Raw genomic sequence first — 12,649 nt, 5'->3', positions numbered from 1 at the left:
CTAATATTAAATTTTAATTAATTAAAATGATATAATTAAGTGTTTAGTAAAATAAAATGATAGCCAAATATAATTAAAAAATTAGTGATTATATAATACTACTAATTTATTATATATATCTATTTATCTTTTTATTAAATTTTAACGTTATTAAAGTCAAATGGTCATATTAAATACTTATTGAAGTAAAATATAGCTACATATAACTAGTTTCTTATAATATAATATATTTATAATTAAAATAAGATTCATTAAATAAAAAATTTAAATTATAAGAATACTAATAATTGTGCACTAGCACAAGTAAATAAAATGATATTACTAAATGTTTATTAAAATAAAAAAATAGCTAAATATAATAAAAAATTTAGTACTTAATAACACTTTATTATATATCTATTATGAATTTTCTAATTATTTTTTATAACTATTAAATTTAAAATTATTTAATAATATTATGTGCTATTAAAATTAAATATTAACTAAAAGAGATTCTTTTTTATAATGCAATATTTTTTATTAAAATAAAATATTTCAAACTAATAATTTATATCATAAACTTATCAATAATTATAATTATGTATTAGCATAAACATTTTGCTAGTGTTATGTAATTTCTATATTTTAAACTTCATTGGTTATAAATATCTTTTATTTTTATCTTATTAAACAAAGAATTACAATCTTCGATTTTCATTTTAACCAAAGTTCAATTGATGAACGAAACGGGTCTTGACATAGACCATGTGGTAACACCATTTATATAAGTTAATAACTTATTAGGTTTAATTATATTGTTTTAAATAAGTATTCTAGTTAGTCTAAATTTATGCGTCAAAAATTTTATATATATATATATTAAAAAATTTAGATATCAGAAACTTTATATATATATTGTCAAACCAATTTTTACATGAAATAAATAGTATTACTAAGAGTTCATAAAGAGTAGGACTGTAAAATGAAATCAACAGTTCGGGCTTGATTGAGATTCAACTCGTCTTTTAACTCGTTCAAGCTCATTTAAAAAATATAACAACCTGAACTTTATCTTATTTTTAAGCTCGTTAAATATATGAATCGAGCTTGAGAAGATAAAAGCTCGGCTCAGCATGGTCGTGAACTTTCAAGCTCATTATATATAATTTAAATTATAAATAATAATATACTAAGATATATATATTTTTAAAATTAATTTTTTTATATAATAATAAAGATAAAGTTAAAGACATCTCTTATAAGTCAAAATAGAAATTTTATACTTAATTATGATATAATTTTTATAAATTTATATTGATATATAGATTTATAATCTCTTTTTATGAGTTAAAGTTTGAAAAGAATAGGTAGCATGCATTTACGAGCTAAAATTTTTTTATTTTATTTTCATTATACAAAATACTGTTATTTAATTTTTAATTTTCTTTAAGTTTATTATTTTTTATAGTTCTTTTTCATGTTAATTAGTTTTATTATTGATAAATTTTATTTTTTATTATTTTTATTTATATAATTAAAAACAAGTAAAATATTAAAAAAAATTACTATTATAAATAGTTCAAACTTAACTCATATTTGACTTATTTTTTAACTCATTCGAGCTCATACAAAATATTTTAAACTCGAATTGATTTTGATCACTAATATAATTTTATGGAATAGAATTTAAACAATGATGTATTTAGATCGGTTCGACTCGTTTTTACTCGGATGGATGAATGGTTTAAAGTTTACCAGGATTTATTTTTAAATAAAATCTAAGATTTTGAAAATATAATTTAAGAAAAATCTTGAAACGCCAAACTAATTTCTGGCTATGCATCCAGGCAGGTCTGTCAAAGGAAGGAAGGAAAAAAAAGAAACCCAGAAAATATCAGATAAACATGTGGAAATGAAGAATTTTGCATCAGCCCAGTTAAGAATTAAAATGGCACCATATATATGTGAAAAGGACCCTGTTCACAAATTCATAAATGGTAAAGAGCTAAGGGCATCAGTGTAGCGTTGAAACCGTACCTCGACATTTATAAGTCTTGCCAGAGCAAATTTTGAGTGGCAGTTGGAAAAGAAAAACAGTTAAAAAGAGAGGGAAAAGAAATGTTGAGTTGTTGGAGGTTTACACTCACACCTTCAACTGTAAATAGAAGATACAAAAATGGGCTTTCTTGCAAAGCTGCTGAAACCCAACAAATTCATGTCAATAATAGAGACTACAAACACAGCAACAAGAAAAAGAAAGTAGTCATTGTTGGCTCTGGCTGGGCTGGCCTTGGTGCTGCTCATCACCTTTGTAACCAGGTTCTCTCTTTTTCTTTTTTCTATCTTGATTCTTAAATCTTCACACCGTTCTTTTTGGTGTAATCTGTGTTGGTTATACAATCTGATATCTGGTTTTGGATTCTTTTCAGGGTTTTAATGTTACTGTTCTTGAAGATGATGTTTTTGGCAGTCCAGATGATGTTGGTATTCAAGGTAAATTATGGGTTTTGCTTTTGTCTTCTTTAAAAGAAATCGAATGATTTGTATCTGATCTCTAATTGCAGTTCTGTAACATATATATAAGCCTAAGCATATTATTATTTTTCTTAATTTGAGTCTAATCTTTAATCTCTCCTTTTCTTATTTTGTTTTTTATTTAGGTTTTTGGAATCCGTATCAAAATATATTTAGCCTTGTCAATGAATTGGGCATAACACCCTTCACTAATAGAATTCGGTCGGCACTTTATTCCTCAGAAGGATTGGAGGTAACTAAATAAATTTATTTGAAAGCTATGGTGAAGAATTAAGAAGAAAAAAAAAGATCTCTATGGACATGCTTGCCTGAACAATGCTTTAAGAAAATTAAAAATGCACAATTTTCTTTTTATTAAAATTATGGAGGTAAAGTAAGGTGGCTTTGACATGTCTTAACATATCTGAGGATCGTTTTGCAGGTCGAATTTCCAGTATTCCAAGATCAGCCTCAACTGCCTACCCCACTAGGAACCTTATACTATACTCAGGTATGCATTGAAGTGTATCTCTATGTCCTATTTATTAATGGAAAATTTCCTATTTATTAATGGAAAGAATCTATTACAACTGGCAAAAACAATCTTTACTACCTTTTGTGCAGTTCACAAGGCTCCCATTGGTGGACCGGTTAACGTCCCTTCCTCTAATGGCTGCTGGTACACATTTTATCTGGATATGCATTCCATCTTTATTGAGCTACTATTTTTACCGGTTATATTATTAGCTTTGTGTAATTGTTCTGAAACTCAGTGCTTGTGTCCTGCAACATTATCACTTAAGGCATATTATTGTCTAATGTTCTCCTTCATAAATATTCCTTTTTGCTGCTTACCTGTGTCAACATTTTTGCAATTTCTTGACTGTGTATTGTCTGGCATTCATTTATTTGCCAAAGGAACACAAATAGATTGCCATGTCCAAGTTATATGTTTCCTTCTATATAGCTGATAGTGAATGTATTTGCAAAGTTAATTTTGTGTGCTTTTTGTAATTTCTGCACTTGTTATCCACCTCTACCTTCTTTTTGCAGTAATTGATTTTGACAACACAGACACAGCTTGGAGAAAATATGATTCAAGTAAGGATCCTGTTACACTGAGGATTTCCTGCTTTAAAAGTTTACTTGTTACCTCTATTTTACTTGACACATGTGGTTGAAGTGTCTTATTTGGAGGTTTCTGATAGTTACTGCGAGGGAACTCTTTAAACAGTTTGGCTGCTCAGAAAAGCTGTATCGGAATGTGTTTGGTCCATTGCTTCAAGTCGGTTTATTTGCCCCAGCAGAGCAATGTAGTGCGGCTGCAACACTTGGAATACTATATTATATCTCCCTTGCTCATCAGGTATGCTAGCATAGTTTCCTTTTCATTTATAGCTACTAAAATTAATAATAAAGTCTTAAGATACATCGGTATGGTTTGTAATTGTACACTTCTTTACTGTGCTATATTGAACAAAGATATGTTGGCTCTTAAATCATCAAACTTTCACATTCTACACGATATCAATGACATCAATTTTAAAGTCCATATAAAAGACCTAATATGGATGAATTTCTATTGCACGTTGAAGGTTGTAATTGGCAACTATCATAATAACAATGGTTAGATCAAGCCATGTAAAAGAACAAATCAAAACATGTAAAGAAAATAATCTATATTAATTAAGAAAAGAAAGAAACTGATGTTGGCTTTTCTTTTTCCTATACACCTCAGGCCAAATTTACACAACTATTATCATAGACTTATAGCTAAAACTTGTGTCTCGAAGATAAATTTTTCTTGAGACTTGTATTTAACAATGCTAGAATACAGTGTTTTAGTTCTTTCTCTCAAAGGGACCAAAAAAGAACAGAACAAACTGTAGTCTATTAAACTTTTGAAGTTCCATAGTGGAGTTTGCAGTAGTGCATCACTGTTTTCCATTTTTTAATGTGAATGAGAGAGATTTTTACCTAGACTTGGTGTATATATCATGACTAATAGGAGAGTTACACGTATGTATGAGTGTTTTACACTTTGGTACTGGATGATTGACACATACTTCATCATTTAAAACTAATGAATATGTGTCAATCATCTATCGATTTGGTGTATAGGTGGGAACATACACCAAGCCTAGGCAAGAATTTTCCTGTGAAATAACTTGGGAACACATTCAATAGCGTCAAGAATGCTTGTGAACCAAATGCAGGTTCTTCTAGCTCTTTAGGGACATTATATTGAGAAGATTGAGTACCTATGGAAATAGATTATGAGCATTGATCTCATATGAAATTTTATTAATATCAACTTCTAGCCTTGAATCATATCTTTTTAGGATGCTTAAATTTTTTGTTTGAAATATAATATGAGTGGAAGCTCCTTTGTTCAAGGAGTCTTAATGTAAACAAATGGTATAAGATATTTCATAGATCAATTCTGGAATCTCCAAGAGGTTTAGTTATAATTTACGGTCATCTATATAACACAATCAGGCATTCTTTGTGTAGTTTTTGAGTTTACTCAATTTATACTTACAGGTATATCTTGTCAATTATTGCAGAAAGATTTTGATATGGTATGGTGCCGTGGGACCATCAGAGAAAAGATTTTCAGTCCATGGATGGACTCGCTGAGGACCAAAGGCTGTCGATTTCTGGATGGTGAAAAAGTGATAGATTTCATCATTAATGAAGAAACAAGTTGCATTGAAGAAGTGGTTTGTAGCAATGAGACCATCAATGCTGATGCAGTAATTTTGGCTGTTGGGATCTCCAAAGTTCAAGAACTTGTTAAGAATAGGTTTGATGTTCCAAAACCCAGTTTGCATAATTTTCTTTCCTCTCTTTCATTAATCTGAAAGTTGTTCTCCTTTTTGAGTCAAACATTTAAATGTCTTACATAATTTGTGCTGAAAAGTTCAATAAAGAAGAATTAATGGATTATGGGTGCACTTCAAGCACAAAGTAATAAAGTTTCCATTGAAAAATCTTATTTTAACTGGCAGTTAGTTTCTTTGTAGTGCAGCATTATCTACACGGGAGGAGTTTCTGAAAGTGTTGAACCTGGCTGGCATTGACATCCTCACCTGTAAACTTCAGCTTGACAGAAAGGTTTGTTCAGGAACTTTTTCATTTCTGCAGATAGGAATAAAGAAAACTTATAATATTGCCAGCCAACTAGACCGCAAATACTATAAATAGCAAGCAATTTGTTTTCTTGAAGTAAATTTCCAATGAAGTGAAGAACCGAAGTTTACAGAAATTTTAATTCTAGATAGTACAATGGCCTCTAGAATGTTCCAGCATGACAAACACACAACACATCTTTAAAGAGCTACATTTCTGAGGGAGGAGCAAGTCCCTTGCATCTTGTCCCACCTATAAAGAGAAATCTTTCATAAGAACAAAACATCAGTATGATGTCAATTACGAGGGGAGCAAGGCTAGTGATCTTACCATGAACTCAAATTAACATGATCACGTCCACTAACTTTGAGCTAGTGGATTACTGTTTAGAGCCTAAATTTCTGTTTGTTCCTGTCCTATGACATCAATTGTTTTACCACTGTAGTCATCACTTCTTTTCCAGATACTAATTTATGTCTGTTAAAAGAATGATAATCATTGATGCTGCGGGTTGTGTAAGAACTTATCATAATGATTTGATGAATTTTGCTTCATAAACTTCCTATGATACCAGGTCAACCTTGCCCATGCAAGCAATGCTTGCTCTGGATTTGATGACTCATTTTCTTGGACCTTTTTTGACCTGAATGCACTTCACGATGAGCATAAAGACAATCAGGTGACAACACTACAGGCTGATTTTGTGAGTACTGTTTCCTTTTGCTTTTTCTCCTTCCACAAATTAGATAAAGTTTACCACCTTCACTCTGATAGTATATTTATCTTTGCTTCTTCTGAATTAACTCTGTTTGCAGTATCATGCCAATGAGTTGTTACCACTTACAGATGAACTTGTAGTCACAAAAACGATGTCTTATCTCTCAAAATGCATTAAAGACTTTGAGAATGCTGTGGTGATTGATAAGGAGATCTCGAGATTTCCAAAATCCTTGACTCACTTCTTTCCAGGTAGTGTTTATAAGAGCTTGTTCAGCTAAGAGTGCAATTAGCTTATAGACAGCAGACCCTTGTGCAATTGCTTGGACATGATTGATTTACTCAGGAAATGACACATGCATTAGCATGTTTTGATAGACATTTAGATTACAATTACGAGTGACTTAAGGAATTAGTTTTCTCAGATACATTGGTTACATCTTGATCACTAAGGAACCGAGTTTCATTCATTGGACTCATTTCTGTGTCTAATCCACTCGTTTCTTCTTTGTTACTTAGATTCAAGTCTGGTCTCCACAAGCATCAAGTCTACTCATCCAATTTCTGTATTAGTTTCTTATATCGTATGCTATTTGTCTCTCCAAGGTTCATACAAACATATGATGCGCGGGTCTACATCTTTCCCAAACTTGTTCATGGCTGGTGATTGGATTATAACCCGGCATGGATCATGGTCACAGGTAGCATTCATTTCCCTCTGTTGATTATGTATATAGATATATATATATATATATATAGAATGATCTTATGTTTTAGCATATTCACTTAACAGGAAAAGTCTTATGTTACCGGATTGGAGGCTGCAAACCGGGTAGTAGACTTTCTTGAAGAAGGAAGCTTTGCGAAAATAATAGCAGTGGAGGAAGATGAGCCTCATGTTCAAGCTCTTCGGAGTGTTAACAGAAGATTCAATGAGATCAGCGATCAAATTCCTTTATTTGGTTACTTCCTCTAGAGTCCTGCTACTTGAATTTCTGCTGTAAATGCATTGCACCCTCTCAAAGTTTTAAGCCAATGCTGAATCTCCAACCCTTTTACTGCGATTTTACTACACTCATTGAACACAAATGATAGGCCTTCTTCCCTCAAGGAGCTGGCATATGTATGTATCTATCTATAGTGTGCAAATACAAGCAATTTTATTATTTTGTAGCACAAGATTCAAATGTAAAATTATATAGTATTTAAAATATTTTTAATGGAAATTCCAAAATCTATTATATCTATTATTTAAATTAGTGCCAGCCTTGTGGTGGGAAAGACACTTTTAAAACTATTCTTTCTTTTTATAAAAACAAAATATCAATATATTAAAATATAAAATTCTAAATTTACTATTTAATACTCAATAATATTTCCAAACAAACCCTTACTAGTGAACTAGTCAGGTGCATTAAATGGTTGTTTCACTAACTGAAATATTAAACTTAAAGTATATTTATTATTATTTGAAATTAAAAATATTTGTATTTTGATTAATATTTTTCTGATAATAATGCTGATAACAAAAATTAAAGTCTATTAACTTCATCATTTTTTCTAAATAAAAGTCTTGAAAAATATATATTTCATTCATGAATTTTAAATTGTACTTTTTTCATTTATTATAATTACAATTAAAAAATATAAAAAGAAAAAAGACTTGCTGAAATATTTAAACCTATTGATAGAGATTTATGAGTGGCAAATAATACTCTACGCAGACAATTTTGTCATTTTTCGATGAGCCATATTGTTTGACGCTTATTATTTCAAAACTTTTATATTAGAAAATCAGAAATATCCTAGGAATAAAAAACACTTCTACAAAAAAGATCTATGAATTTTTACCTAAATTAACAAAAGAAACTACACATCACCAATTAAATAAATTAATGCAATAAACTGAATATCAACAATTATAAAAATCTATTATTAAATACATAAGAACAAATAATAAAGAAAAAGAATAAATAAATATGAAGGAATATGATAGATTAAAATTATATATAGTTATTTATGATATTTTAGAGCTTTAATGATATATTTTTATATATAATATTGTGAAAATATGTGTTTTTACCTCATTTAAATTTCACTATCCAATTTCAGATATCAAAAGTTAAAAAAGGAAAAATATGAGCTAAATACTTACAAATGGATTTAAATAGAATTACTGCTTCCAAGACTCAAATCAATAGTTAAAAAGGAAAAATATAAGCTAAATACTCACAAATGGATTTAAATAGAGTTACTGCTTCTAAGACTCAAAATTAATGACACCTGGACTACTAGATTCACAGGTCTAGTCAAATATATCAAGATCCAAGAGGGATAATTAAATCTTTTATATAATTATGGACTATTATCAGTTATTTACTTAAGTTAGGATAGTTAAGAGTTGTAGAAGATAACTGTTAGAAGTTTTGTACTTGGAGGAGGACTCTGCAAGCAGAATCTCTATAAGTAGTGAAAATTAAATACGTAACCAGGAGATACACATTCAGTATGCATCTATCCATTATTTCGCTATCTGTAATTCTCTACAGTTCATCTTTCACAACACTTTAGTTTAGTTTTTCATTATTCTTTTAAGATTTAAGGAGCTTCCCAATAAGTGGAGAGTGAAGACTAATTATCGTCCTGCTTGAAAGATTTTGGATTTCAAGGGAGCTTTTACTTTTTGTCTTGCTTTTATGTCTTTCTATTTAATTACAATAATCATTAGATTAAATATGTTAGGCTAGTTTCAAAAGTGTTTAGTTTAGCCTTTTTACTTATGTATGAACTTTTTTATTTATTTATTTGATAAATGATTTCTTTACCTTTATATATTTATTAGTTTCAATTATTGTTGTTACTTGACCATCATATTAATTTAATAATAATACTTATTATGAAAATATCTACGTTGAATGTGTTAGAAATACCATATTTACTTCAATTTATGTTGGTACAAAAAAATTTAGTTGCATCATTAGTTTGAGCAATTAAAGAAAAATGCATATCATCATCTCATTCACCAGACCTAGGCTTAAAATAAAATAAGAAAATTATAAAGTAAATAACTAAGCTAAATACTAGTTTTATCATATAATTTTCATATATTATAGTCATTGCATATTTATTTTATAGTTTATTATATTTATTTTATGAATATTTTATTTCTCTAAAATATTGATTTAGAGTATTTAGATTTATTTTCAGTAATTTTGTGTGATAGTCTTTATAATAACGTTTTGCAGTTCCTTGTGAGATCGACCTCGTGGTGAACTTATCCTTACTATAAAAATGATTAGTATACTTGCGAGTACATATTGATTGACATCAAGTTCTTAGTGTCGTTGTAGGGAAACTATGTTAATATTATATTGATAATTGTGAAGTTTTGTTTTTAGTGTTTTAGTTTTATTTTTATATTTTTTTTAATTTTAAATATGAAATTTTTCTTTAATTTGTATGCCTAGCAGAAAAACTAAATCAGGTGATTTATCAACTCAAAATCCTTATAACTTAAGATCAACTATTAAAAAGAAAGAAGAAAATCAAAAAGTAGAAAGTGAGTTTGTACCTCCAAGGCTAGAAGAAGAAGAAGAATTTGAAGAAAAGTTTGAAGAAGAATATGAAGAAGAGGTTGAAATAATGGCTAATGAATAAATACATGTAGCAGCTGAAAGGCAAATGGCAATAAAGGATTATGCTCGGCCTACAATTGGTAACACTACTTCATGCATAGTTATAAGTGATGCATATAGGAGTTATGAACTTAACAACATTCGTTTTAATATGCTTCCTTCATTCTATGAAATGCTTAATGAAGATGCATTAATATTTATTAGAGAGTTCTATGTTATAGTTCGTACATTTCCATTATTAGGATTAAATGAATTTCAATTAATGATGAGATGTTTTTCTTATTTATTGAAGGAAAAAGCCAAGAGTTGGTTAATAACGGTGCCTCCTAATTCTTTGATAACTTGAGTAAAGTTTACAAAAAAATTTATGAGTAAATTTTACTCACATCAAAGACCAAAGAATTAAGGATTGAAATCTCTAATTTTTACCAAACTGAGTCCTTTCATGATGGGATCACTTCAAATTACTTTTATTTTCCTCGGTCTAGAATCACTTCAATGTCCACACTATGGATACTCACTTTCTATAACTAATCAATCATTCTGTGATGGGTTAATATAAGAATATCAATTAATAATGCAGCTGAGGGTGCTATGTTAGAAAAAACTGCTAATAGGTTTATGATATCTTTGAGATATTAGGAGTCAATTCACAACAAAAGAGTATAAGAATAAAAAGCGTAAGAGTGAATGATGTTATGTCTGATAATGAGATAGTTATGCAAATAGTTGAAATTACTAAACAAGTTAAAATACTTGTTTTAACTAAAAATGTACCAAGCAATGAGGTTTATAGTATATGTGGTGTTTATGGTCGTAATGCTAATGTTTGTTCATCTTATGAGAATTATGCAGGTAATAATTATGAATTGATTAATTTGATAGAATTTTATCAACCTAGGCAATTTAGGAATAACCCATATTCCACACTTATAATCCTAGTTGGAGAAACTATCCAAATTTTTCTTAGAGAAAAAATGACTAAAACCTACCACAATTACTGAGAAATCAAAATCACCCTAATATCAAAACCAATAGCCTTAATACTAAGGAAATCAAAACTCTCAATTCTAAAATCAAGGACAAGCCCTTCAAAGAAAATCAAGCTTGGAGAAAACACTTCAATCTTTTATAACAACTACCCATGATAGGATGGAGTGGAATAAAAAGAAAATTGATTCTATTAAAGCTTCAATAAAGCGATTAGAAATCCGAATTGGGTAAATTATTAAAGCTATATAAGAAAATAAAAAAGAAAATTTGTCAAGTCAACTTGAGCAAGCCAAGGCTTCCAATTTATGGCCCACCATACGATCAGGTACACCAAAAGAAGATGGGTATTGATGTGAACATAACTGAAGAAGGTGTACAAAAAGAAGGAAGAGTAGAATCTAATCTTGAGCAAAAGAAGAAAGAGAATGAGGCATTTTCAAGACCTGAATTCTATAAGACAACTGAGTCTTACAAACCTCCTATTCCATTCCCTAATAGATTAAAAGAAAACAAACAGGATAAATAACTTTTTAAAATTTTTTATATGCTTTCTAAAGTTAAATTTTAAATATTAATTATTTAGGAATTAAAATTAACGAATTAATGATGAGATTTATTATCATTTTTTGCATGTCCTTGGAAATTTAGAGTAGCTGCAAATTCTCTCAATTTATGGTCCACCATACGATCTGTTATATAGATAGGTAAATGCTCCTTTCCATTATGGATAGCAATAGTATGGTCGATCCTTGTTGCGCACTTGTGCTTCGACTTAGTTTACTTTTTTACCATAAATCCTGTAGGTAGGTTGGGGTTCAAGGAGGAAGGGAAGGCGCTGGGAAGGTGCGGGTTTTCGCTATTCCCAACGGCCTTCCCTCTGCCTGACAAATCCCTAGCGATCATTCTCTCGTCCAGATGCATCCATACAGAAAAGTCACTGTTGTCCCTGTAATTAGATCTACTGCCTTTGTTGGATGTTATCAAAAGTATACCAGCTTATGCTAAATTTTTCAAGGAATTTAATCCTAATAAAAAGAGATATGAAAATAATGGAAAATTTATAGTTTCTAAAACAACAAGTGTTGTTCTTTAACAATAATTACTCTATAAGATGAGAAACCTTGGGAGTTTTACCGTTGATATCAGATTTTTCATTTTTGTTAGTTAAACTTTGTTTTTGTTTAAGTTATTAATAAATTTTAAATTTTAGTTAAATTTTCTAAATTATTTTACTTTAAATTATTTAATTATTTTATATTTTTTTATTAAAGGCACTTAATTACATAATTATCATCAACTTAGGATCCATTGATTGTATATAAATTAGTTTAAAAAATTTAAAATTTACTTTAAAAAATATGTTTGGAGTGAGCCGCATTGCGGTAATGAAATTTCTCACGGGCCTACAGCAGAGGCACGGCAAGAAGGTCACAGGACTGTAGCAGCCAGCAACAGTAAGCCATAAGGCGTGGATGCTTCCACGACCAAGGAAAATGCTACAACATAACACAAGCCGCATGGTCGCGGAGGAGCCATCAGGTCGGGGACCACTCGACGCAACTGGCGAGCTTGCGGAAGCCAGCAACGAGCAACACAAGCACTGGGAAGACAGAAGATGCGTCGCCATCCACAAGGTTATGGACCAACCACGTGGTCATAGACCACACGAAGAAGGGACA

General features: G+C 29.9%; 1 protein-coding gene across 2 annotated transcripts; it reads left to right on the top strand.

Annotated features, from left to right (window-relative positions):
• The first annotated feature begins 1,807 nt into the window (after positions 1–1,807).
• Positions 1,808–7,587, top strand: LOC8283661. 2 transcript variants are annotated; one of them, XM_015720571.3, is made up of 13 exons: positions 1,808–2,298; positions 2,409–2,472; positions 2,640–2,746; positions 2,936–3,004; positions 3,118–3,172; positions 3,547–3,594; positions 3,702–3,859; positions 5,061–5,299; positions 5,520–5,610; positions 6,200–6,328; positions 6,441–6,594; positions 6,862–7,043; positions 7,136–7,587. In XM_015720571.3, exons 1-13 carry the CDS (start codon positions 2,098–2,100, stop codon positions 7,316–7,318), a joined length of 1,680 nt encoding a protein of 559 aa, XP_015576057.1. In that variant the 5' UTR covers positions 1,808–2,097; the 3' UTR covers positions 7,319–7,587. The 2 variants fall into 2 exon arrangements, with proteins under 2 accessions (XP_015576057.1, XP_002521265.1); XM_002521219.4 differs by having other exon boundaries at positions 1,811–2,298; positions 6,949–7,043.
• Positions 7,588–12,649: the final 5,062 nt, after the last annotated feature.

Source organism: Ricinus communis, chromosome 8 (genome assembly GCF_019578655.1).
Source record: "Ricinus communis isolate WT05 ecotype wild-type chromosome 8, ASM1957865v1, whole genome shotgun sequence".
Taxonomy (NCBI): Eukaryota; Viridiplantae; Streptophyta; class Magnoliopsida; order Malpighiales; family Euphorbiaceae; genus Ricinus; species Ricinus communis.
This window is presented reverse-complemented; position numbering and strand designations above follow the sequence as displayed.

Coding starts and splice junctions, on each gene's coding strand:
- LOC8283661 (XM_015720571.3), top strand. CDS start 2,098: ATGTTGAGTTGTTGGAGGTTTACACTCACACCTTCAACTGTAAATAGA. Junction 2,747..2,935: donor ATTCCTCAGAAGGATTGGAG/GTAACTAAATAA, acceptor ATCGTTTTGCAG/GTCGAATTTCCAGTATTCCA. Junction 5,611..6,199: donor AACTTCAGCTTGACAGAAAG/GTTTGTTCAGGA, acceptor CTATGATACCAG/GTCAACCTTGCCCATGCAAG.